Genomic DNA, 26256 nt, shown 5'->3' with positions numbered 1-26256 from the left:
GAACTAATGTGTATCCTTCTATTGTCCCTTGGTGTTGAATTATCTTTCCCATCACAGGCTCAAGGGTCTGAGAGTGAGTAGACTTGAGTTGGTTTAAACACATCTATCATTGGGTTGACAATAGATGTGATGGCACTCTTGTAGATTGGTTCACACACTGTAATGGAACAGAGGAACACTATCAGTACATATGATCCCCAATGATTTCTCCCACCACAATCCTAATTCACAGACAGTGAAGAGACAATACAGCTAATGTACTGTATATTCGTGTGAGTCTGGTGAAACACTTGCCCTGATATGTCTGTACTGTAGCTTCCAACCCTCCATGGTGTCTACAGCCACCTCAGGGCAAGCCAGACACTGAGAATAGGGCTACGTCCCAAATGGCACTCTATTCTCTATATAGTGCTAGGGGGCCTGGTCAAAAGTAGTGCACGCTATAGGGAATAGGGTGCCATTTGGGACGGAGCCTAGGCCTGAGGTCAGAGGGTATAGCAAGGCTGACAGGACTCGCCATGTCCCAGGTCATCCCTCCCAGTTCTTTCTGGAAGCGGGTGAACTCTCTCTGGTCGTGGATGGAGGTGAGTAGTTTCCAGAGCAGTACAAAGACCAAACCCAGGACCACCATGGAGCCAGACACCACGGCTCTATCTCTACAGTAGATTGCAACTCCACCCCCTTTGGCAGTTCTATCTAGATGGAAAATGTTATAGTTGGGGATGGAAATTTCAGAATTTTTGGTGACCTTCCTAAGCCAGGATTCAGACACTGCTAGAACATCAGGGTTGGCGGAGTGTGCTAACGCAGTGAATAACTCAAACTTAGGAAGGAGACTTCTGAAATTAACATGCAAGAAACCAAGGCTTTTACGGTTACAGAAGTCAACAAATGATAGCGCCTGGGGAGTAGGAGTGATACTGGGGGCTACAGGGCCTGGGTTAGCCTCTACATCACCAGAGGAACAGAGGAGGACTAGAATAAGGATACGGCTAAAGGCTTTAAGAACTGGTCTTCTAGTGCGTTGGGTACAGAGAATAAAGGGGGCAGATTTCCGGGCGTTGTAGAAAAGATTCAGGGCATTATGTACAGACAAGGATATGGAAGGATATGAGTAAAGTGGAGGTAAACCTAAGCGTTGGGTAACAATGTAAGAGATAGCATCACTGGAGGCCCCGATTGAGTCGGTCTCCGCGTGTATGGGGGGTGGGACAAAGGAGCTATCTAAGGCAGGTTTAGCTGGGCTGGGGGATCTACAGTGAAATAGTACAATAAGAAAAAACCGAAACAGCAATAAGCAAACCATATTGACATGGAAGAGAGGCATAAAGCAATCACAGGTGTAATTTGAGAGAGCTAAGACAACAGCTGGTAATGGCGACACAGTTTGGGCTGAGGCTAAACATAAACAGGATGTGGTACCGTAAAAAGGAATAGTCCAGCAGGCATCAGCTGTATAGCTGAGTTATCATAAGGTCCGGTGAACAGCAATAGGATAGTTCGGAGGTAGTTCGGGGGCTGCTAAAGCACTAGCGAGCAAGAGGGCACGGCTAGCGTGTGCTAGCGGGCCGGGGCTAGCAGATGGAATCTTCGTGGTCGACGTCGTAACGGGAAGCCTGTTGTAACCACATCAGACGATTTCGTCGGCAGACCAGTCGTGTTGGATCGGCGGGGCTCCGTGTCAACACTAGGTGGTCCCGTCCGGTTGACAGAGAGGTAGATAGCCGGGAGATGGGTCTGGCTCATCTCATGGGCCTGCCTCAAAGCTAGCTCAGGCTGATTAGCCAAACCACAACGGCAATTTTGTTGCAGCTAGCTGGTAGCGATGAATCCGGTGTTATAGGTCAAGTGAAAACCGATATGTTCTGGGTCGATAACGCGCTGTGCAGACAGTGCAGACTGGCCGAATAATAGTCCAGGCTAGAGCTGGCTGGTAGGTGGTGCAGGCCACGGACAATGGTGAAAAACCGCTAACGGTAGCTAATAGCAAGTAGCTAGTTAGCTGGCTACTCCCGTCCGGTAGACCGAGAGGTAGATAGCCGGGATATGGGCCTGGCTCTAGGCTAGCTCGAGGCTAACTGGTGCTTGCATCGGGGGCAGTGGTGATTAGCCAAACAGCAACATCCATTCGGTTGCGGCTAGCTAGTTGCGATCCAGTGATTAATGTCCAGTGATTAAATTATTCCGGCAGAAAAAATCCAATGTTCTGGGTGAAATACCGCTAACTGTGGCTAATAGCAAGTAGCTAGTTAGCTGGCTAGCTAGTTTCAACTGGAGATTCTAGATAAAAGGTAAGTCAATAATAGAATCCGTTCCACATTGAGTGAGGCGGGTTGCAGGAAAGTATATTTTGTAGAAGGATGAAAAGTCTGATAGGGAAATATGTACGAAAAATACAAAAAAACAGGGTATTTACAGGCTATTTACAGACACACGACAAAAACACGACTGCACTGCTACGCCATCTTGGATTTTTCTATGCTATGTGATTATCTGTATAATGTTTGATGTGTCTCTCTTTAATGAACACTTGTATGTATACATTTGACATTTTTGTAATTTAGCAGACGCTCTTATCCAGAGCGACTTACAGTTTGTGCATTCATCTTAAGATAGCTAGGTGAGACAACCAAATATCTCAGTCGGTAAAATGAATTATGCAAGAAATGTCTGTGTAATCGCTTTTATGCGCAAATATTGATATAATAACCATCATAACGAAGTAAACTTGGAGTCACGCAATTACATGTTGTGTGGTCCTCCCACTACGACTTGTCTGGAAAGCATGCAGTTTATTATGCTACAGATCAAGTAAATGATGATGAACTTCACAAGGTGGTGAAAGTGCGAGGTGATGAGCTTGATGCTCCTTTCCAATAAATTTCGAGGGTCTTATTCTGGTGACATGATCATCTATGCTTGGCTGCCGTTTGGCAAATAATGATCTCGTCATGTAGGCTATACCCACACTGTATCTGCAAGCTGTTGGCTTGCACATGCCAATACCAGAGTGGGCACACTCGCTATATGACGCAACATTTATTGTGAGAAAACCATCAGTAGAGTGGAAAATGTGATGGAACCCCATTTCACTTGTATTTTTTATTCAGTACATGGGAATATAACCGCAAAATGAATTTTTATGTGCACTATGTCATCACACACAGCCTTTTATCCGCAACAAGTCCATTTGATGGAAACACATCTCTTCTGGGAAAATGCCCATATTGTCTATATGCAGATTTTAGAATATTCACATGAAAATCTGTCGCCAATTGGATGGAAACCTAGCTATTGTAAGTAACATTTTCCTCAATAAAATAGCTATCAGCAATGTCAGTGCTAGTAGGAGAAAGTAAAGTGTGAGTGTAGAGCTCTCGTTGCAGTCAAATTCCAATGTATGTACTTGTTCTTGCAAATGTCAGTTATGAATGTTAACTTGGCTGCCACTCCGTACCTGTGCAAGGTGCATGCGCTAGTGCAGGTGGGGCAGAGGTCACATGTAGGGCCCTGGTAGCGTCCGTCCTGGCAAAGACAGGCACCACAGCTGCAGACGCCCCTCCCAGCACTGACCAGGCCGCTGTGGGACAAACATGTGTCCGTGCTGAGCGGGCACTCACACACACTGCCACTGAACCCTGGAAGACACTGGCACACACCACACACACACCTGCCCCACCGTGAATCACACAGAGACGAACGAACACGCACACACACACTGAGCATTACAAAGACAATGTTACACTTGACCTGCCTATGTAAAGCAGTAGAAAACAACTGTATGTCAGATGTGAGAGAGAGCACACGCCTACCTCTACATGGTAAGCCCCGGTACTGGTCACAGCGGAAGTCACTGCACTCACAGAACTGCCCATATAGTAAGCATGCAGGGTGGGATTTTTGTGCCTTTTATGGCACAAACACTTTCTGCAAACACACTCCCCATACCCATGGCACTCTTCTGAGGCATTGTCATGGCAACACAGGTGTCTCCCATGATCCCCCTTGCCCGGCTTTACTTTCTCACACTCACACAACGTTCCGACACGCCCCTCCCTACACCTGTAAGAGACATGATGACCTCGTCATTCATAATGAATGGGGTGGGATTTGCAACTAGCACTATATAGGGAATACAGTGAGGGAAAAAAGTATTTGATCCCCTGCTGATTTTGTATGTTTGCCCACTGACAAAGAAATGATCAGTCTATAATTGTAATGGTAGGTTTATTTGAACAGTGAGAGACAGAATAACAACAACAAAATCCAAGAAAACGCATGTCAAAAATGTTATGAATTGATTTGCATTTTAATGAGGGAAATAAGTATTTGAAGTAAACTTCGACAACCATCGCCAAGCAGCTTGGTGAGAAGGTGACAACAGTTGGTGCGATTATTCGCAAATGGAAGAAACACAAAAGAACTGTCAATCTCCCTCGGCCTGGGGCTCCATGCAAGATCTCACCTCGTGGAGTTGCAATGATCATGAGAACGGTGAGGAATCAGCCCAGAACTACACGGGAGGATCTTGTCAATGATCTCAAGGCAGCTGGGACCATAGTCACCAAGAAAACAATTGGTAACACACTACGCCGTGAAGGACTGAAATCCTGCAGCGCCCGCAAGGTCCCCCTGCTCAAGAAAGCACATATACAGGGCCGTCTGAAGTTTGCCAATGAACATCTGAATGATTCAGAGGAGAACTGGGTGAAAGTGTTGTGGTCAGATGAGACCAAAATCAAGCTCTTTGGCATCAACTCAACTCGCCGTGTTTGGAGGAGGAGGAATGCTGCCTATGACCCCAAGAACACCATCCCCACTGTCAATCATGGAGGTGGAAACATTATGCTTTGCGGGTGTTTTTCTGCTAAGGGGACAGGACAACTTCACCGCATCAAAGGGACGATGGACGGGGCCATGTACCGTCAAATCTTGGGTGAGAATCTCCTTCCCTCAGCCAGGGCATTGAAAGTGGGTCGTGGATGGGTATTCCAGCATGACAATGACCCAAAACACACGGCCAAGGCAACAAAGGAGTGGCTCAAGAAGAAGCACATTAAGGTCCTGGAGTGGCCTAGCCAGTCTCCAGACCTTAATCCCATAGAAAATCTGTGGAGGGAGCTGAAGGTTCGAGTTGCCAAACGTCAGCCTCGAAACCTTAATGACTTGGAGAAGATCTGCAAAGAGGAGTGGAACAAAATGCCTCCTGAGATGTGTGCAAACCTGGTGGCCAACTACAAGAAACGTCTGACCTCTGTGATTGCCAACAAGGGTTTTGCCACCAAGTACTAAGTCATGTTTTGCAGAGGGGTCAAATACTTATTTCCCTCATTAAAATGCAAATCAATTAATAACATTTTTGACATGCGTTTTTCTGGATTTTTTTGTTATTATTCTGTCTCTCACTGTTCAAATAAACCTACCATTAAAATTATAGACTGATCATGTCTTTGTCAGTGGGCAAATGTACAAAATCAGCAGGGGATCAAATACTTTTTTCCCTCACTGTATGATGCCATTTGGGACGCAGAACCTTACCTGCACACTCCACACTCAAGGGTCCCGTTGCTGTGGCTACAGCCTGGGCTGTGTGGGACCCTGTCCCTCTGACATGGACAGTCATGTATCGGCTTCAGTAGAACCTCCAGCTCCTCACCGTACTCCTGGGGCTTGATGACCACACGGGACTGTCCCATACTGGTACCAGACAGACATGGAGGGACAGAGATGGTCCCATTAAACTTCAACTAGACGGGAGATGTGAAAAGAGCCTGAATATAGTTATATAGCCCTGATATATTTATCTCACTCTCATACACATACACACACACACCTCATCACCAATGGAGATATTGGAGCACCTCCTTCCCTGGTCCTCTCTCTCCAGCAGCTCTTCATCATTGTTCTTACAGTGGGAGATATATGATATCTGGAAGTCTGCAGGCAGCTCACTCTTCTCCATAACAACATCAGAGGTCAGGGCCTGCGGTCATTAACAGAGTTAACTTTTTAGCTGAGGAGGAGTGTTTGTGTGTGTGTGTGTGTGTGTGTGTGTGTGTGTGTGTGCGTGTGTGTGATAGTTAACCTCTGTAGCTAAGGAGGTTACAGCAGTCTGTCAGCAGTCTCATACACACAGAACTAATTACCTGTGTAGGAAGGGAGTATTCTGCTGCACTTACGTTATATGCCTCCACTATTATACGCAGGATGTTTTGGAAGTTGTTGGAGAGCGTTCCGACTGCACTTTTAGGGAAGGTGCTCTTCAGGCCCTGCCAGAATAATAAAAATAACACCACATCCATCTTGATAAAATACAGAGGAGATGCTGTTAAACTATATATACTGTATTGTGCTGACAAAGAGATTTTGTGTAATGTTGTGGTTGGAGGGAGGGAGGAATGGATGAGGAAGAGGAGGAGGACGAGGAGGAGACAAAGATGGGTTTCTACCTCGTACAGGTACGTGACGTCTTCGGTCACAGCAAAGATGATCTGGATGTTTTTCTCTCTCAGCTTCTCAGCAAGGTGAGTCACAGAGGGATAGTCCTAACAGGAAGACAGACAGACAGACATTACACTCTCTCTATTTCTATCTCTACCCCCACTCACTCAGACAAACATTCAATTTCCTTCTCTGAAGAGGGATAAATAAATCAAATTTAGATGGAGTGAGGGTGTCCACATTTCACACGTCCATTCCCCACCCTGGGTGGGCACTTATCCAAACAGAAATAGTCTGTAACACACTCAGTAGCACAGTGTGGATGGAGGCTCAATAAAACACACGCATGTCACACACACACACACACACACACAGAGACATAAACACACAGACTTAGCTTAAGAGATAAAAGGCTCTGTCAGGATTATTCCATGGTAGCCCCAGCTGTTTCAAATCAGGAAGTGCCTGTCAGTATCCTCTTTATTGACCTTTAATTCACTGCCTTTGACTTCGGTCTGTCTGCTACTTCTGCAGTCTGTACTGTGTGGATTTACTGGCACTCCCTAATATCCTCTCACACCAGCTACTGTAAGAGTATAAAGGAAGATACTACTATTAAGTCTTTTGTTAGAGACATGCTTATGTGACCAATTGGATTCAAACCAGGGTTTCCTGCATGCACACTACAAGGCTGTGTTATCCCGCTGAGTTTAAGCCTAGGAACTCTGTTATACTTGCAAATCCTATTGTGTTTATTGAGGGGTTCTGGATAGAGCATAGATGTTCCTGGAGGTGACATCTGGCGTACACATTGTTTTCCAGGTGACATTTCCCATCGTTGGGCAGAACGATCCCTCTCAGTTTGCCATCTCCAGCGAAGTGGAAGCCTGCATCAGTGGAGAACATAAGCAGATGGGTGACGTTCCTCCAGTCAATATCCTCCTGGGAGAGAAGAGAGCGAGAGACAGATAGATAGAGAGAGAGAGAGAGAGAGAGAGAGAGAGAGAGAGAGCGAGAAGGACAAAGAGGGAGGCCCATTAATACGCACAGCCGATTGGTCTAAAAATTATCCCAAAAGGAGTTAAGGTAACACAATTCCTTTCATCTAATAGCTTTCATCTATTGTCTATGGGACTTCCACTTCCTACAGACACTAACCCAGACAAAACAACATAACAATCCAACACTGCAGCTCTACCCCCTACTGGGTGTGTATCCAACCTCACTTTACCTCACACAGGCCCCCCTCTGGTGAGTCAAGGTTTCTGGGGAGATCCGCTGCCTACCAGGGCACAGGTGCAGCAGGACTCTCTGGGGCTATAGCTGGGTAATGTGGTGGGGGTCCAGCCTGGGCTGGTGTTTCTGATCCTGGGGTCTGGAGGTGACCTTTTGGTTCTCCAGGAGGACTGTGGAACCTCTGGGATTCTCGAGGTGCTCCACCAGGCAGCCTCTCTCCAGCAGAGCCCTGGCAGTGTCACAATGCTCCCACGTGTGCTGACCTGGTTCTATGAAACTCTACACATCATGGAAGAACAGTAGAACAAAGTATCATGCTATTTGGACATCATATGAAAAAAGTAATATTTTCTAAGACTAACATACTGCAATAATTTAAGTAGCAAAGGTCATTCAAGTAGTAAACTGGAAGCTTGTGTTAGTCCGCTGACCTAAAGCATAGGCATTAGATTAGCACAAATCTTCAGGTCACAGGCCAGATGACTGAACCTTCTGTTACAAGAGCTTACAGTACCTCCTCCTTACACCAGGCACAGTGTGGTCCAGAGGCCAGACACTCTCCACAGCTCTTGACTCCCTGACCATAGCACTCCTCCTGTCTCCTCTGGCCTAGGGCGAGGACAACATGTAGAACAACCTTTCACTGCCACCCACTGCAATGTGCTTTATCATTCTCTAGACTCTCAATAGAACTATCCTCCTGTATTTAATGTAATAGGAAATTGTGAAAGGGGAGAGAATTATGTTTATTTTTTTATTTAGACCTCTATTATGAGAAAGGTATTGATTTACCTTGATTTCCCTTAGTGTAGTCCTGGCAGCAAAATAATAGCACAGCAGCATCTGACCATAAACACAAAAACTGTTTGCTGACTAGAATTTGATATCCTTTCCTTTGTTGAGGAGAGAGTGGAGAATGATTGAGCAATTCTTTAAAGTAAGCTTCCTAATTACCTGAAAGGGCAGAAATCAGAGAGGAGGGGGTGTGAGCAGACATTGGTTTTAAAATTAGAACTGATTTAAACCATGATCACATGGAAGCAGTTTGACTGAATATATTATTACCTAAGAGCAAACCAATCTTTGTAGGGGCTCTGTATAGACCTCCAGACCAGAGTGACTTTTAAGAGATTGTCACGCCCTGGCCTATAGAACTCTAGCTAGTTTGGTCAGGGTGTGAATATTCTAGGTTTGTATTTCTATGTTTGGCCGGGTGTGGTTCCCAATCAGAGGCAGCTGTCGCTCGTTGTCTCTGATTGGGGATCATACTTAGGCAGCCAGTTTTCCTGCCTGTGTTGTGGGATCTTGTTGTGTTCCTGTTTAGGCTTGTGTGTGTTAGCCCTTTGGACCGTCACGGTTAAGTTTGTTATTTTGGTTACTGTGTCGTGTTTATTAGTTAAATAAACATGTACGCCTTTCACGCTGCACCTTGGTCCGACCCGTCTCTTAACATACGTGACAGAGATCCTTTAAAATGTGTGTTCTGCCAACTGTGACTTTCTAAACTCTGAAGTGATTCTACTGGGTGATGTAAATACTGATGTACTGAACATGAACTGCCCCCTGTATAAGGCCTTGTCTAACTTTTGCTAAACTTTCTGTTTGACTCAGTTGATAAATGAGCCTACAAGAATCACTGACACCAGTCAGACTGCCATTGATCTCAATATGGTATCAGATAATCACAAGATATCCCAAAGTAGTGTAATTGCATATGGAATTAGTGACCATTTCTTAATACATTGCACTAGGAAAGTGAAAAGAACCTGGTAAATTGGCACAATACCATCAGGACCAGATCCCTCAAAAATTATGACAAAGAACAATTTAATGAACTGCTAGGACAGGTAGACTGGTCTAATGTTATGGAAAGTGAGGTGGTTGATAGAGCATAGGAACTGTTCAAAGGTAGATTTCTCAGTACTGTGGACAAGTTGGCACCCCTAAAAGGGATGAGGCTCAAACAAAGGACAGAACCCTGGATCAGTAGAGAAATCCTTCATTCCATCACCATGAGAAACAATGCTCTAAAATACTTTAAGAGGTCAAAATTGCCAGAGTCCTTCACTCAATACAAACACCTAAGGAATACAGTTCAATAAAAACGACCCCAGGGAGCTCTGGAAGACTTTCAAGGACCTAGGCACTAGCACAAAACAAAGACAAAAACAAAGTCAAACAGCATTGGACTGAACATTAATGGTACTGTAACCTTTGGCAGAGCACAGGTGGCTGATAATTTTAATGAGTTTTTCACCACTATTGCCAGCAACCTTGTTGACCAACTCCCAGAATGCTCTGGCACCTTTGGAAACCATCATATTCAAACCTATTATTCAGCCAAGGGCATCTCCGAAGGGCAGTTTGCATTTTCCCAGGTTTCAACTTCAGATGCTACAAAGATGCTTAAAGATCTAGACAAACAGAAAGCCACAGGACTGGATAACATCCCAGCTAGAATCCTGAGTGATGCTGCTGATCGTATTGGACCTTCTGTAACACACATCATCAATCTTTCCATTCAACATGGAAAGGTACCACAAGAGCTGAAACATGCAAGAGTTGTTCCTTTATACAAGAAAGGAAGCAAAGTTGAACAAGGGAACTACAGACCAGTGTCAATCTAGAGTGTGTTGTCAAAAGTTTTAGAAGGAGCACTCCATGCACAGATCACAAAGTACATTGATGACCATAACATTTTATATGACCTTCAGTCCAGTTTTAGACAATCCTATTCTACTGACACTTGTTAACTATAATTGACAGATTTTATCAAGCAAGAAATTGACAAGGGAAACTTCTGTGGTAAGGTCATGCTTGACCTACAAAAAGCATTTGATACTGTGAACCATAATATTTTGTTGTACAAACTGAAAGCAATTGGTTTTGCACCAACTCCTTATTATGGGTGGTCATACCTTACTGATAGGGTCCAAAGGGTGGATGTGGGCTGGACACTGTCTGATACTAAGGAGATAAACGGTGGTGTCCCCCAGGGGAGCATTTTGAGGCCTTTGCTTTTTTTGCTCTACAGTCGTGGTCAAAAGTTTTGAGAATGACACAAGTATTGGTCTTCACAAAGTTCACTGCTTCAGTGTTATGAGATATTTTTGTCAGATGTTACTATGGTATGCTGAAGTATAATTACAAGCATTCCATAAGTGTCAAAGGCTTTTATTGACAATTACATTAAGTTTATGCAAAGAGTCAATATTTGCAGTGTTGACCCTTCTTTGTCAAGACCTCTGCAATCCGCCCTGGCATGCTGTCAATTAACTTCTGGGCCACATCCTGACTGATGGCAGCCCATTCTTGCATAATCAATGCTTGGAGTTTGTCAGAATTTGTGGGTTTTTGTTGGTCCACCCGCCTCTTGAGGATCGACCACAAGTTCTCAATGGGATTAAGGTCTGGGGAGTTTCCTGGCCATGGACCCAAAATGTCGATGTTTTGTTCCCGGAGCCACTTAGTTATCACTTTTGCCTTATGGCAAGGTGCTCCATCATCCTGCAAAAGGCATTGGTCGTCACCAAACTGTTCTTGGATGGTTGGGAGAAGTTGCTATCGGAGGATGTGTTGGTACCATTCTTTATTCATGGCTGTGTTCTTAGGCAAAATTGTGAGTGAGCCCACTCCCTTGGCTGAGAAGCAACCCCACACATGAATGGTCTCAGGATGCTTTACTGTTGGCATGACACAGGACTGATGGTAGCGCTCACCTTGTCTTCTCTGGACAAGGTGTTTTCCGGATGCCCCAAACAATCAGAAAGGGGATTCATCAGAGAAAATGACTTTACCCCAGTCCTCAGCAGTCCAATCCCTGTACCTTTTGCAGAATATCAGTCGGTCCCCTGATGTTTTTCCTGGAGAGAAGTGGCTTCTTTGCTGCCCTTCTTGACACCAGGCCATCCTCCAAAAGTCTTCGCCTCACTGTGCGTGCAGATGCACTCACACCTGCCTGCTGCCATTCCTGAGCAAGCTCTGCACTGGTGGTGCCCCAATTCCGCAGCTGAATCAACTTTAGGAGACGGTCTGGTGCTTGCTGGACTTTCCTGGGCGCCCTGACGCCTTCTTCACAACAATTGAACCTCTCTCCTTGAAGTTCATGATGATCCGATAAATGGTTGATTTAGGTGCAATCTTACTAGCAGCAATATCCTTGCCTGTGAAGGCCTTTTTGTGCAAAGCAATGATGATGGCACGTGTTTCCTTGCAGGTAACCATGGTTAACAGAGGAAGAACAATGATTTCAAGCACCACCCTCCTTTTAAAGCTTACAGTCTGTTATTCTAACTCAATCAGCATGACAGCGTGATCTCCAGCCTTGTCCTCGTCAACACTCTCACCTGTGTTAACGAGAGAATCACTGACATGATGGCCGCTGGTCCTTTTGTGGCAGGGCTGAAATGCAGTGGAAATGTTTTTGGGGGATGAAGTTCATTTTCATGGCAAAGAGGGACTTTGCAATTAATTGCAATTCATCTGATCACTCTTCATAACATTCTGGAGTATATGCAAATTGCCATCATCAGAACTGAGGCAGCAGACTTTGTGAAAATTAGTATTTGTGTCATTCTCAAAACTTTTGACCACGACTGTACATAAATGATATGGACTCTGCCTGTTCATGCCCTCTGTTCCTTTATTTGGATGATTCTGCCCTCTTGGTTTCACATAAGAAAAAGGATATCGTTGAAAAGACCCTATGCAGCAAACTGACTAAAGTCAGTAAGTTGTTATCCAACAGCAAACTGTCTCTGCATTTAGGCAAGACAGAATGTATCCTGTTTGGTTCCAAACACAAAGTGAGAAACTCCTCCAACTTCTCGGTCAAGTGTAATGGTGTAGAGGTGAAGGAAAAATGCTCTGTTACATACTTTGGATGTGAACTGGACCAACACATGAACGGTGAACTCATGGCTCTGAAGGTCATTGGGAAAGTTCACTCCAGGACAAAGTTCCTGGCAAGGGTAGCCAAGTTCCTGGATATAGAGACTATGAGGACCCTGTCAACATCTCTGATACAGGCCACTATGGCCATGCTTGTATCTAATGGTTCAGTGGCATAACAAAAAATCTTAAGTACAAACTTTAAACGGCCCTAAACAAACAAATGAGAATTTATACTCAAGCTCAGCCCTAGGACGGCCAATGGTCCTAATCATTTCAAGGAACTGAACTGGCTTCCAGTTGATCTCCGGGTGGTGCAGATCAAACTGTTGATGTTTTTAAAAAAGTTATACATGACCTTGGCCCCAGTTACCTGTCTGGTTATTTTAATTTCATTTGAGACTCTCATAGCCATCACACCAGAGCCAGTGTTGCCACTATCAAATCAAATCAAATCAAATTTTATTGGTCACATGCGCCGAATACAACAGGTGCAGACATTACAGTGAAATGCTTACTTACAGCCCTTAACCAACAGTGCATTTATTTTAAACAAAAAAAGTAAGAATAAAACAACAACAAAAAAAGTGTTGAGAAAAAAAGAGCAGAAGTAAAATAAAGTGACAGTAGGGAGGCTATATATACAAGGGGGTACCGTTGCAGAGTCAATGTGCGGGGGCACCGGCTAGTTGAGGTAGTTGAGGTAATATGTACATGTGGGTAGAGTTAAAGTGACTATGCATAAATACTTAACAGAGTAGCAGCAGCGTAAAAAGGATGGGGTGGGGGGGCAGTGCAAATAGTCCGGGTAGCCATGATTAGCTGTTCAGGAGTCTTATGGCTTGTGGGTAGAAGCTGTTGAGAAGTCTTTTGGACCTAGACTTGGCACTCCGGTACCGCTTGCCGTGCGGTAGCAGAGAGAACAGTCTATGACTAGGGTGGCTGGAGTCTTTGACAATTTTGAGGGCCTTCCTCTGACACCGCCTGGTATAGAGGTCCTGGATGGCAGGAAGCTTTGCCCCAGTGATGTACTAGGCCGTACGCACTACCCTCTGTAGTGCCTTGCGGTCGGAGGCCAAGCAGTTGCCATACCAGGCGGTGATGCAACCAGTCAGGATGCTCTCGATGGTGCAGCTGTAGAATTTTTTGAGGATCTGAGGACCCATGCCAAATCTTTTTAGTCTCCTGAGGGGAATAGGCTTTGTCGTGCCCTCTTCACGACTGTCTTGGTGTGTTTGGACCATGATAGTTCGTTGGTGATGTGGACACCAAGGAACTTGAAGCTCTCAACCTGTTCCACTACAGCCCCGTCGATGAGAATGGGGGCGTGCTCAGTCCTCTTTTTTTTCCTGTAGTCCACAATCATCTCCTTTGTCTTGGTCACGTTGAGGGAGAGGTTGTTGTCCTGGCACCACACGGCCAGATCTCTGACCTCCTCCCTATAGGCTGTCTCATCGTTGTCGGTGATCAGGCCTACCACTGTTGTGTCATCGGCAAACTTAATGATGGTGTTGGAGTCGTGCCTGGCCATGCAGTCATGGGTGAACAGAGAGTACAGGAGGGGACTGAGCACGCACCCCTGAGGGGGCCCCCGTGTTGAGGATCAGTGTGGCAGATGTGTTGTTACCTACCCTTACCACCTGGGGGCGGCCCGTCAGGAAGTCCAGGATCCAGTTGCAGAGGGAGGTGTTTAGTCCCAGGATCCTTAGCTTAGTGATGAGCTTAGAGGGCACTATGGTGTTGAATGCTGAGCTGTAGTCAATGAATAGCATTCTCACGTAGGTGTTCCTCTTGTCCAGGTGGGAAAGGGCAGTGTGGAGTGCGATAGAGATTGCATCATCTGTGGATCTGTTGGGGCGGTATGCAAATTGGAGTGGGTCTAGGGTTTCTGGGATTATGCTGTTGATGTGAGCCATGACCAGTCTTTCAAAGCACTTCATGGCTACAGACGTCAGTGCTATGGGTCGGTAGTCATTTAGGCAGGTTATCTTAGAGTTCTTGGGCACGGGGACTATGGTGGTCTGCTTGAAACATGTTGGTATTACAGACTCAGTCAGGGACATGTTGAAAATGTCAGTGAAGACACTTGCCAGTTGGTCAGCACATGCTCGGAGTACACGTCCTGGTAATCCGTCTGGCCCTGCGGCCTTGTGAATGTTGACCTGCTTAAAAGTCTTACTCACATCGGCTACGGAGAGCGTGATCACATAGTCATCCGGAACAGCTGGTGCTCTCATGCATGCTTCAGTGTTGCTTGCCTCGAGGCGAGCATAGAAGTGGTTTAGCTCGTCTGGTAGGCTTGTGTCACTGGGCAGCTCGCGGCTGTGCTTCCCTTTGTAGTCTGTAATAGTTTTCAAGCCCTGCCACATCCGACGAGCGTCAGAGCCAGTGTAGTATGATTCAATCTTAGACCTGTATTGACTCTTTGCCTGTTTGATGGTTCGTCGGAGGTCATAGCGGGATTTCTTATAAGCGTCCGGGTTAGAGTCCCGTTCCTTGAAAGCGGCAGCTCTACCCTTTAGCTCAGTGCGGATGTTTCCTGTAATCCATGGCTTCTGGTTGGGGTATGTACGTACGGTCACTGTGGGGACGACATCATCGATGCACTTATTGATGAAGCCAGTGACTGATGTGGTGTACTCCTCAATGCTGTCTGAAGAATCCCGGAACATGTTCCAGTCTGTGCTAGCAAAACAGTCCTGTAGCTTATCAGACCGCTGCGCTATAGGAGCATGGCTGGAAAAAGTGGTGCAGAGGAATGGAATGGTGTACTAAACCATATAAAATCCATCCCCACGCTAGGGAGTTTTAAGATAAACCTCAAGAAATGGTTTATGGGCAAAATGCTTTAAAACTGCACAGGCTTAAAGAAAGTATAATTGTTTCAATGAACGTTACTTGGTAATCTATTTTATTTGTTTTATGGTTTCCTCCCTATTGACGAGATGTATTTTGTTTTCATGTTATAATCTTGTGTATATTTTCTCTTCATGTATTTACATGAGGACCACAATGGAAATATGTATTTTTTTATTGTTTGTGTCATCATCGATTATTTTAATGGCATTGTGCTATATCCACATGTGTAGTTGTATTGTTTTAAAATGGTCAAATAAATATAATCAAAACTCTCTCATCTGTGTCTGATGGGCATTAGCCCATCCAAAGCGTGGCAGGCAGAAGCAGCTTAAAGCAGGACAGATCTCTTCATGCATGTGAAGGGAGAGGCAAACCAGCTCTCCTCCCCCTCCTTTCCCTTGCATCACACTGCAACAATGTATTTCAGAAGGAATGTTGTCACTGTGTATGTCTGGTACATGATCAATGTGTCTACACTACACTACTTCTCCAATAATACTCTTCCACACTAAATTCATATTATCGGGTCAGATTTAATGGTCAGATGATCCATGTGCATAGTCTAGCACCATTGAAGGGAATTTACATCAGATGAGCCATAAATGTTTAAAATGTAAATGTATTACAATTCATTCGGTAATTTCACAGTCTTACTATTGACTTTAATTTGAATATGAAATTAATCTAATATCCGTCCCTTTTTACTAGTTATATATATATATATATATATATATATATATAATTATTTTTACTAGGTCCTCTGAAGTAAAGTAACCAGTGAGCTCATCGTCCCCTAGCTCTCTACAGGTGATTGGTGCCACTCGCTGTCCAATCACAAACCGTCTGTTTGCCAATGCAAAGTTATGGCTTGGTCAACTGTAAGTAACCTTTTGGATGAACTGATTTTTCGCAACAGCTAGCTATCCCTTCCGAGTACTCGTCGTTGACAGCAAACTATTGAAACAACACACATAAAATGTAGCTACATTCTAAGTACTGCGTAGTGTTTGTGGATTGCTTGCTAGCCAGCAAGATAGCTGTACCAACCACTGAGGTATGGCTACCAACCCAGCAAGAACTATGCGCGGTTTGTAATGGATAACGTTCGCTAGCTAAGTATGCTATTGCTAGCTGGAATATTCGTCATGTCGACTAGTTATCATCCTCCCTGGTAAGTTTCCTTGTTGTGTCCTTCTTAGACCTTGTAACTATTCTAGCTACATTGAATAACATATTTAATAATTTACACGTTTTTGAATGTAGTTGGCCAATAAAATTAGACGTTGGCTATGTTGTTTTAAATCACAACCCTTGTTTTAAATAAAACAATGTTGGTATAAAATAATCAAATGTCCTTCCCCATAATCTAGCCAGCTACGTAAATGTATCATTTAACGTTAGCTAGTTAACGTTATCTATATACGTTAAAATTGTAGCTATAACGTTACATACTTAACGATAGCTACCTGCTAGCAACCGCTCTCGTTCTTGAGGAAAACTATTTGATAATAATTTCAATAACTAACATTAACGTTGCCCCAACATCTGCCTGGACTGTGTGACCATATTCGCTGAGGTCAAGTATTGAAAAACAGTTCGTAAATGCAGATTTTATTTTATCGTGGGCGGAACTCGAAAATAAGTTGGCTGGCTACTGTTAACTAGTCAACTCATGCTATCTACTTTTTGATGACCGCTAGTTACAAATTAGCCAACCTTTCGTAACCAAGTCAAGCGACCAAATCTCACTAGCTAACTTTAGCTAGCTAGTGTATGTTGTAGCTACCATTTTGTGTCCGTATCTAACTAACGTTAGCTGAAACGTTTGGTACATTTGATTCCCATTTGTGTCTGGAATCTGGTTGCAGCCAGCTCATTTCCTCAAATGGTCTTCTCTCTGTCCGCAGTTTTATTATCGACAGCAAAGTAACATTCGTTTAGTTTACATTTTCTTGGCCATCATTGAGGTTTCGTGGACTATTTGTGGTGGCGCTGTTGCCTAAGATTTTTTTTTAACTAACCCAAGGTAGACCACAGCCTGTCGTTACCAATTCAAATGGGAGGAAATTATTCATAGTGGGCAAAACAAGCAAGGAGGTGGGCAGAGCCGATCTAGCAAGATCCTATTGGCGCGTTCTAGCATGTATTTGCATATTTCCGTTAGAAAACGGCTACTCTGAAATGCGCATTTGCAATAACTCCATTCGGCCTTGCGCTCCTAAACGCAATTTACTTAGGCAAAGGGTAAAGTCTACAAAACGTAGTCCACTCTGTTCATAACAGAATTATATAGAGATCAAATGTTTCACAGATGAGAACATTTGCAGAATGTCGGCCAAAATCCATCTTGCCCAATCTTCTCCCACTGCCGGCCACCTGGGCTTCTTCTCATCACCATATTTGGATGCTTCAGATTTATACATAGTGAAACATCTGGGTCATTGTTCTATATGTGCTGTTGCTGTCTCATTGACTGGCTAGTGGAGACTCATGCACTGATGCTCATGGCCTGGCTACATGAAATCTATCCCATTGAAGTTGAAGTTTTAAAAGGTTATGTTAGGGTTTAGGGTAGGGACGTCCCAAGGATTCCGGATAGTACGGACCGTGACTGTAGTGACTACTACAGGACTACTCCGAACATGGGTATGTTCCTGGGACATCTCTTAACATTTACATTTACGTCATTTAGCAGACGCTCTTATCCAGAGCGACTTACAGTTAGTGCATACATTATTCTTTTTTTATTTTCATACTGGCCCCCGTGGGAATCGAACCCACAACCCTGGCATTGCAAACGCCATGCTCTACCAACTGAGCTACCTCCTTGCCGGCCATTCCCTCCCCTACCCTGGACGACGCTGGGCCAATTGTGCGCCGCCCCATTGGTCTCCCGGTTGCGGCCGGCTACAGCAGAGCCTGGATTCGAACCAGGATCTCTAGTGGCACAGCTAGCACTGCGATGCAGTGCCTTAGACCACTGCGCCACTCGGGAGGTGGCCTACGAGGTCAGAAATACTGCTGTTTGTCTGTTCTACCTAATTAATTACACCCACCTGGTGTCCCTGGTCTAAATCCGGCCCTGATTAGAGGGGAATACTGGGGGAAAAAGCAGTGGAACTTGCTTCGAGGTCCAGATTTGAGGGTATAGGTTTGAGGTCCTTGGGACAACATATACACAATGACATCAAAACAACTACTACACCTTATTTTCGGTCTCTGTTTCCCAGGCCACTATAGAGTTATTCCCATTCCCAAATGGATGATAAGCATCGGGTACGTTCTCAGCATGAGATCACACCCTCCCATCTGTACAGGTGAGATTTATCTGGAAACCCAACGTCGAATTGCATTGAATCCTACGTTGGGCAGAAATGAGCGTTTGAATCAGGAAAGTTCTCTCACAACCTCTAAGCCAGAATGTTGAATAAAATGATATTTTAACGTACTTTACCGGTAAGCCATGTAAACACGTGCACGAGCTCGGCAAGTATGAATGTGTCTCGTGCATGTATTTTTATCTTGTGCGCATGCTTCAGGTGATAGAAATCTGAACGCAGTATATATTGTCTCATTCCTACCGCCAAAAGGACCAACCGCACAGCCGGTAAAGTACGTTAAAATATAATTTTATTCAACATTCTGGCTTGTAGAGGACGTGAGAGGAAACTTTCCTGATTCAAACACTCATTTAGCCCTACGTTGAATTAAATGCAATTCAACGTAGGGCTAAATGAGTGTTTGAATCAGGAAAGTTTCCTCTCACGTCCTCTACAAGCCAGAATGTTGAATAAAATTATATATTTTTTATTTCCAGGCAAAGGTATGATATACAGTGCCTTCTGAAAGTATTCACACCCCTTTTTCCACATTTTATTGTTACAGCCTGAGTTTAAAATGGATCAAATTTGAGATTTTGTCACTGGCCTACACACAATATCCCATAATGTCAAAGTTTAATGGTGTTTATAGAGATTTAAAAAAAAAAAATGAAAAGCTGAAATGTCTTGAATCAATAAGTATTCAACCCGTTAATGGTAAGCCTAAATAAGTTCAAGTCACGTAATAATTTGCATGGACTGTGTGTGCAATAAGTGTTTAACATGATTTTTGAATGACTAACTCATTTCGGTTACACACACATACAATTATCTGTAAGATCCCTCAGTCGAGCAGTGAATTTCAAACTGATTCCACCACAAAGACCAATGCCTCGCAAAGAAGGGCACCTATTGGTAGATGGGTAAAAAAAAAAAAGCAGACATCCCTTTGAGCATGGTGAAGTTATTAATTATACTTTGGATGGTGTATCAATACACCCAGTCACTACAAAGATACAGGTGTCCTTCCTAACTCAGTTGCCGGAGAGGAGGGAAACCGCACAGGGATTTCACCATGAAGCCAATGGTGACTTTTAAACAGTTAGAGTTTAATGGCGGTGATAGGAGAGAATTGAGGATGGATCAACAATATTGTAGTTACTCCACAATACTAACCTAATTGACAGAGTGAAAAGAAGGAAGCCTGTACAGAATACAAATATTCCAAAACATGCATCCTGTTTGCAATAAGGCACTAAAGTAAAACTGCCAAAAAATGTGGCAAATTAATTAACTTCATGTCCTGAATACAAAGCGTTATGTTTGGGGCAAATCCAACACATCACTGAGTACCACTATTCATATTTTCATGCACAGTGGTGGCTGCATCATGTTATGGGAATGCTTGTCATCGGCAAGGACTAGGGAGTTTTTTTGGGAGGGGGATAAAAATAAACAGAATAGAGCTACACACAGGCAAAATCCTAGATGAAAAACTGTCTGCTTTCCAACTTTTTTTATTTGTATTTGACAACTGGTCAAAATAACAAAAAAGATGCAGTGGTGTTGTCAGACCTCAAATAATGCAAAGAAAATAAGTTCACGTTCATTTTTAAACAACACAATACTAATGTTTTAACTAAGGAAGAGTTCAGAAATCAATATTTGGTGGAATAACCCTGATTTTCAATCACAGCTTTCATGCGTCTTGGCATGCTCTCCACCAGTCTTTCACATTGATGTTGGGTGACTTTATGCCACTCCTGGTGCAAAAATTCAAGCAGCTCAGCTTTGTTTGATGGCTTGTGACCATCCATCTTCCTCTTGATCACATTCCAGAAGTTTTCAATGGGGTTCTGGTCTGGAGATTGGGCTGGCCATGACAGGGTCTTGATCTGGTGGTCCTCCATCCGCACCTTGATTGACCTGGCTGTGTGGCATGGTGCATTGTAATGCTGGAAAATCCAATCCTCAGAGTTGGGGAACAATGTCAGAGCAAAAGGAAGCAGGTTTTCTTCCAGGACAACCTTGTACGTGGCTTGATTCATGCGTCCTTCACAAAGACAACTCTGCCCGATTCCAGCCTTGCTGAAGCACCCCCAGATTCTCACTGATCCTCCACCAAATTTCACAGTGCGTGCGAGACACTGTGGCTTGTAGGCCTCTCCAGGTCTCTGTCTAACCATTAGACAACCAGGTGTTGGGCAAAGCTGAAAATTGGACTCATGATGACCTTACTCCAGTCCTCTACGGTCCAATCCTTATGGTCTTTTGCAAACCTCAGCCTGGCTCTTATTTGCTTCTCATTGATGAAGGGCTTTTTTCTAGCTTTGCACAACTTCAGCCCTGCCCCTAGGAGCCTGTTTCGAACCGTCCTCGCCATGCACTTCACGCCAGCTGCCGTTTGCCATTCTTTTTGTAGGTCACTTGATGTCATCCTACGGTTGTTGAGTGACATTCGAATGAGTTGGCGGTCATCCCGGTCAGTAGAGAGTCGTTTTCGTCCTCTGCCGGTCTGTAGCTTTGTTGTCCCCAATGTCTGCTGCTTGAACTTGTTCTTATGAACCGCCGTCTTTGAAATGTTAAGGATGAAAGCAACCTGACGCTCATTGTAGCCCTCTGCCAGTAAAGCCAGAATTGAACCCTTCCTTTCCTCACTTTTGGAGGATGGCCTCACTATTCCGCCCCTCAAACTAGGCTCTATGCTGTGCGCGTGATTAAAAAAAATGCATGACGACTAACGAAAATACACACGCACCAATTTAATTCCACAAAATTATGCAAATTAACATATAGACCAATTTAAATGTATTTTCGGCTGCTAACTAATTAATGGTTAACCGTTAACATCCCTATTCAATATGTTTTGACCATGACTGTTTACAATCCAAAGTAACACCAAGTAATTTAGTCTCCTCAACAGCCACATTTATTATCAGATTCAGCTGAAGTCTAGAACTTACAGAATGATTGGCCACCCATTCTAAAACTGATGCAACTCTTTTTAGGGTTGCAGTGATTTCACTAGCTGTGGTTGCTGACGCGTATCGGGTTGAATCATCAGCATACATAGACACACAGGCTTTGTTTAATGCCAGTGGCAGGTCATTAGTAAAAATATAAAATAGTAGAGGGCCAAGAGAGCTGCCCTGCGGTACACCACACTTTACATTAGAGAAGCTATCATTAAAGAAAACCCTATGTTCTATTAGATTGCCATATGAATTCAGAGCTGAGGTTGAAAAGCCATAACACATGTTTTTTCAACAACACGTTATGGTCAATAATATGAAAGGCTGCACTGAAATCTAACAGGACAGCTCCCATGATGTTCTTATCAATTTCTTTCAACCAATCAGTCATTTGTGTCAATGCAGTACATGTTGAGTGCCGTTCTCTATAAGCATGCTGAAAAGTATATTGTTAATTTGTTTATAGAGCAATAGCATTGTATCTGGTCAAACACCATTTTTTCCTAAAGTTTGCTAAGCGTCGGCAGAAAGCTGATTGGTCGGCTGTTAGAACCAGTAAAGGGTGCTTTACCATTTACCACTCTTGTGTGGGTTGTTGTCTTACAGTTGATGTAGTTTGTGTCATTGGGTCTAATCATTATGATTTTGGGGGGGGTGTATTTGACTTTCCAGCTCCTTGTCTTTCCACTATCATCAAACTAATTAAATACATTTTCTATTCAATATCTACTGTGTCTGCACAGCTTACCAGGCAACCACAGCAGAAATGCAGCAATACAAAAACAGCTTTCCCAAGGCAAAGAAGGAGGATATGCTGTGAAGTCTGAAGACCGAAGTCAGTTATTCATTTCAAATCTGCATTAATTGATCATTTTCAGGCACACAAAAATACGAACATTGAAAAGTTTCACAAAAAAGTGCCCAAACAAATATTGCATATTTCAAATTGAGTACTTCAAAAACACATTGTAGAATGAGTAGAACACTACATTAACAAATTGATAGTATAAATCAGAAAAGGAAATTAAATTCACTACATATTTAACAAACGTTTATCTTTTCAAAAACAGGCTACGCAGACATGCTCCTGGATCTCCTCTTCAACAAGGTCACCCTTGATCCAAGAGGCCTGACGAGGAGGAGGCCATAGCTGGATTTGTCTCCCGCTTCAGTCTTGGGGGTGACTGAAGCCAAGTGGGTGACTGAAGCCTGCTTGATTGAAGCGGGGTACATTTTTATTTTATTTTTTATTTCACCTTTATTTAACCAGGTAAGCCAGTTGAGAACAAGTTCTCATTTACAACTGTGACCTGGCCAAGATAAAGCAAAGCAGTGCGATTAAAAACAACAACACAGAGTTACATATGGGGTAAAAAAAACAAAGTAAGAAAATATACAACAGAAAATATATATACAGTGTGTGCAAATGTAGCAAGTTATGGAGGTAAGGCAATAAATAGGCTATAGTGCAAAATAATTACAATTAGTATTAACACTGGAATGCTAGATGTGCAAGAGTTATGTGCAAATAGAGATACTGGGATGCAAAAGAGCAAAATAAATAACAATATAGGGATGAGTTAGTTGGGTGGGCTAATTTCAGGTGGGCTGTGTACAGGTGCAGTGATCGGTAAGGTGCTCTGACAACTGATGCTTAAAGTTAGTGAAGGTCCCCCTCCTCTCCCACTCCCCTCCCCATCAATCTCTGTAGTTGGTTATATTTCCAAAAGCCTTAGTAATTAATTTAAGCATTCGGACTGGAGATATGAGTTACAAATTGTTCGAATCAATGGGTCCTGCACACCATTATTTCTCACCGTTTTCTCATGAGTGTTCATGTTGATCAATATTTCGGCTATGCTGGCCTATTGTAAATGATCAAATAAATGTTTGATCAATACATACAATTCTGAATATAGTCATTTATAATGTTAATGGAGAGGCACCAATAAATTGTCCAGTAGACTTATTGTATGCTGTTTTCATGTACATTCTCTTATGTCTAAGCTTCTAAGGTGACTCTGGCTTTACAAATTATTGTGTGTATCAGTGAACTGTTCTGTAATTTAGTTACAAAACAATAGAAATGCAATTGTGTATTGCTGCTGTTTGTCTGATATCCAACAGTCAATGATCAACTCTGCTGACCATGAGAGCATTTTGTAGAGAAAAGGCATACATACCATTTAGGCTCGGAATGACATGTGGCCTATTATTTACCTTGTTACCTGGCAACGACCACAAGAGTGTTTCAAAGAGCTGTCAATCAAGGTGAGCTCATGAATATAAGCTCCCCACACACTCAGCCTGTTCTTTCAGGCTTCCTGATAGGTAGAGATGAGAGAAGATTCTTATTCTGAGGATTTTAATAGCGTACAAATATTATGGGTGATATTTTGGTCATAGGCTATTTTTACTTGGGAAATAGGATGACTGCAGGAGCTTTAACACTAACAATACTTTACTACTTTATTACATTAGCAAGAGCCATTTGCTGTTGGGAATGTTTGATGGTGCAATTTTAAAATAAATTGGAGCGTAGAAAAAAAACCTGTGAATCGTGCAGGAAAATGCCTACAGGAAAATCCCATAGCATTTTTGTAGCCACTTTCCTGTGGGACAACAAGGTAGTCTTTCAGAAGTTAAATCAGATAATTATTTAAGGAACAAATATCCGCACCTGATTTTTATATCAATTGTTATCAGGATTAGGTGAATTGGGTGTGTTACAGCAGGGTTGGCGCTAACCCATTCATAGATGCTAACTACCTTTAGCGCCTATTGATGAAGGTATCTTCTTCCCGTTAAGTGCCCCGACGTTGCTCTAAACCGGGGGCACATTCGTTCTTCAACAAGGTCCGGAGGGCCACATTGAAAATTGGTTACGTTTCCTCGCAGTCAACTATCAAAAAAATAGTCCTATCCATCATTTTTAACATTTTAAATTCTCCCTGACTGTCTAGCTTTCATTTGTGATTTATTAGCAAGCTGGACACAGTCAAGAAACTGTATAAATGTAGGTCCATTATCATTTCTACACAGTTTCCATTTGGTTTTAGTAATTTAAGTATATTGAGTTCATATTGATTTCATATATTTGTTTTTATTACTCAAACCACCTGCGGACGGATTGGTCCCCCTTGCGGGCTGGATCTGTCCCGCATGTTTTACACCCCTGCTCTAAACGTTACCATGCATCACTTGTGGTATGGTTTTGGAAACATAAGGAATGTATCTTTCAAATCAGCAAGATATCATTTTCAAAATAACGAAATGTTAAATTACTACACACCTTTTAGAAAATATTATTTCTCGCTGATATTAAAGATAAGGGACATATGTTTCAAAAACCGTTTCGCAAGCAATGATTGACGTTTCTAAACGTTAAAACGCAGGGTCGGAATTGTAGTTCACACTGAGCCAGCCATCGGCGAAGGTAACCGCTGAAAACCCTATGGAGAGAAGGGTTTGAGAGCTAGGTTGGAGCGTGTGCTTGCATGCCAAGTAGCTCTCTAGGAGGTTTGGGCCTACATCCTATCTTCTGATCGCCAAGTGAACTCTAACCTTAGCGGCATAGGTTTCTAAAGCTTGTGTTTAAGGTAGAGCATAATACTGCTAGCAATAATCAGGATATTTTAGATTAACCATTACTTGCCGATACTTTCTTTGTTCTCAATTCGGATGGCACCGGTGTCTTAACGTATGTGTCCAGTTGCAGATGGAACTCCGATAACGAGGAAATATTCCAAAAGATTAAATCCACTTTTTGTACTGAGTGAGAAATGGCATCTTGTGTGTGTAAATCTTTGTTTGTGTTTGGGTCACACTGTGACGCGCTGTCATACCTCTTCTACATGTGGCCGTGGGGCTTATAAGTGACTAGTTCCTGCAAAGATGTTGGGAAATGCGAGATCTCAGACAGCTAAAATGGCGAGGAACCTCCATGCAGTGCAAAAAGGGAATTTTAATATTTTTTGAAAATTATGTTTTTGGTAATACCACCAGCAACTGGACACACGTTTGACACAGGTGCCTTCCAAATCGAGAAAGAGGTATCAGCAAGTAAAGGTTGGTCGAAAATGTTCTGATTACAGCTCAACAGCAGCATGATGATAGTCGTTTGATTTGATATTGGCTACTCTTCTGAAAGAAGTGCCTTGAGGCTTCATAATGCATTGTGGTAAAGTACCTGTGTGCCACCGCCTTTCTCCAGCCGGTTGATCATCTCCTCAAACTGCAGAGAGCTGATCTCCATCTTTATGCTTATTCACAAACGCCTCATCCTCTGAATCCAGGTGGTAGTCTGGTTGATCTGTATCCAAACTGAAAGCTGTGATAGAGAACACAGGTTGAAGTAGGAAATAACCAACAGTGCAGTACTTTTAGGTTATGCCACAAGAGGGCGACATTGACTAACACATGGGTCCCATATAATTACAGTACACTCATCTTTGGGACACTGAATCGTGATCGTGAATCGTGATTTTCTTTTCATATTTAGTTTGCAAATTATTTTCACAACAGTCTTCTGCACTTGG

At 43.3% G+C, this 26256-nt stretch overlaps 2 protein-coding genes across 4 annotated transcripts in view; one reads left to right on the top strand and one right to left on the bottom strand.

Annotated features, from left to right (window-relative positions):
* Positions 1-51: 51 nt before the first annotated feature.
* LOC121549546 (integrin beta-1-like) lies at positions 52-25973 on the bottom strand. The gene is made up of 11 exons (XM_041861345.2): positions 25908-25973; positions 24488-24542; positions 8192-8286; positions 7828-7956; positions 7230-7383; positions 6450-6547; positions 6180-6269; positions 5834-5983; positions 5539-5747; positions 3458-3580; positions 52-67 (listed from the first exon to the last, which is right to left on the bottom strand). The coding sequence occupies exons 1-11, from the start codon at positions 25971-25973 to the stop codon at positions 52-54; spliced, it is 1185 nt and encodes a 394-aa protein (XP_041717279.2).
* LOC121549973 (enhancer of polycomb homolog 1) overlaps positions 16278-26256 on the top strand; it is a 53660-nt gene continuing 43681 nt past the window's right edge. The window contains exons 1-4 of one of the 3 annotated variants that reach the window (XM_041862009.2): positions 16278-16597; positions 18657-18743; positions 22462-22553; positions 22789-22945. The gene's annotated coding sequence lies outside the window, so the exon portion shown is untranslated. The remainder of the gene's footprint in view (positions 16598-18656; positions 18744-22461; positions 22554-22788; positions 22946-26256) is intronic. The other 2 variants (XM_041862007.2, XM_041862010.2) reach the window with 2 other exon arrangements.

Source organism: Coregonus clupeaformis, chromosome 34, assembly GCF_020615455.1.
Source record: "Coregonus clupeaformis isolate EN_2021a chromosome 34, ASM2061545v1, whole genome shotgun sequence".
NCBI lineage: Eukaryota > Metazoa > Chordata > Actinopteri > Salmoniformes > Salmonidae > Coregonus > Coregonus clupeaformis.
The sequence above is the reverse complement of the archived record's forward strand: the minus strand, read 5'-3'. Positions and strand labels throughout refer to the sequence as shown.

Bases quoted from the DNA above. Each gene is read 5' to 3' on its own strand.
- LOC121549546 (XM_041861345.2), bottom strand. From the start codon at position 25,973: ATGGAGATCAGCTCTCTGCAGTTTGAGGAGATGATCAACCGGCTGGAG. The intron at 7,957-8,191 runs GTACTGTAAGCT...CATGATGTGTAG, and splicing joins GTGCCTGGTGTAAGGAGGAG to AGTTTCATAGAACCAGGTCA. The intron at 7,384-7,827 runs GTCACCTCCAGA...CTTCTCTCCCAG, and splicing joins TCCTCCTGGAGAACCAAAAG to GAGGATATTGACTGGAGGAA.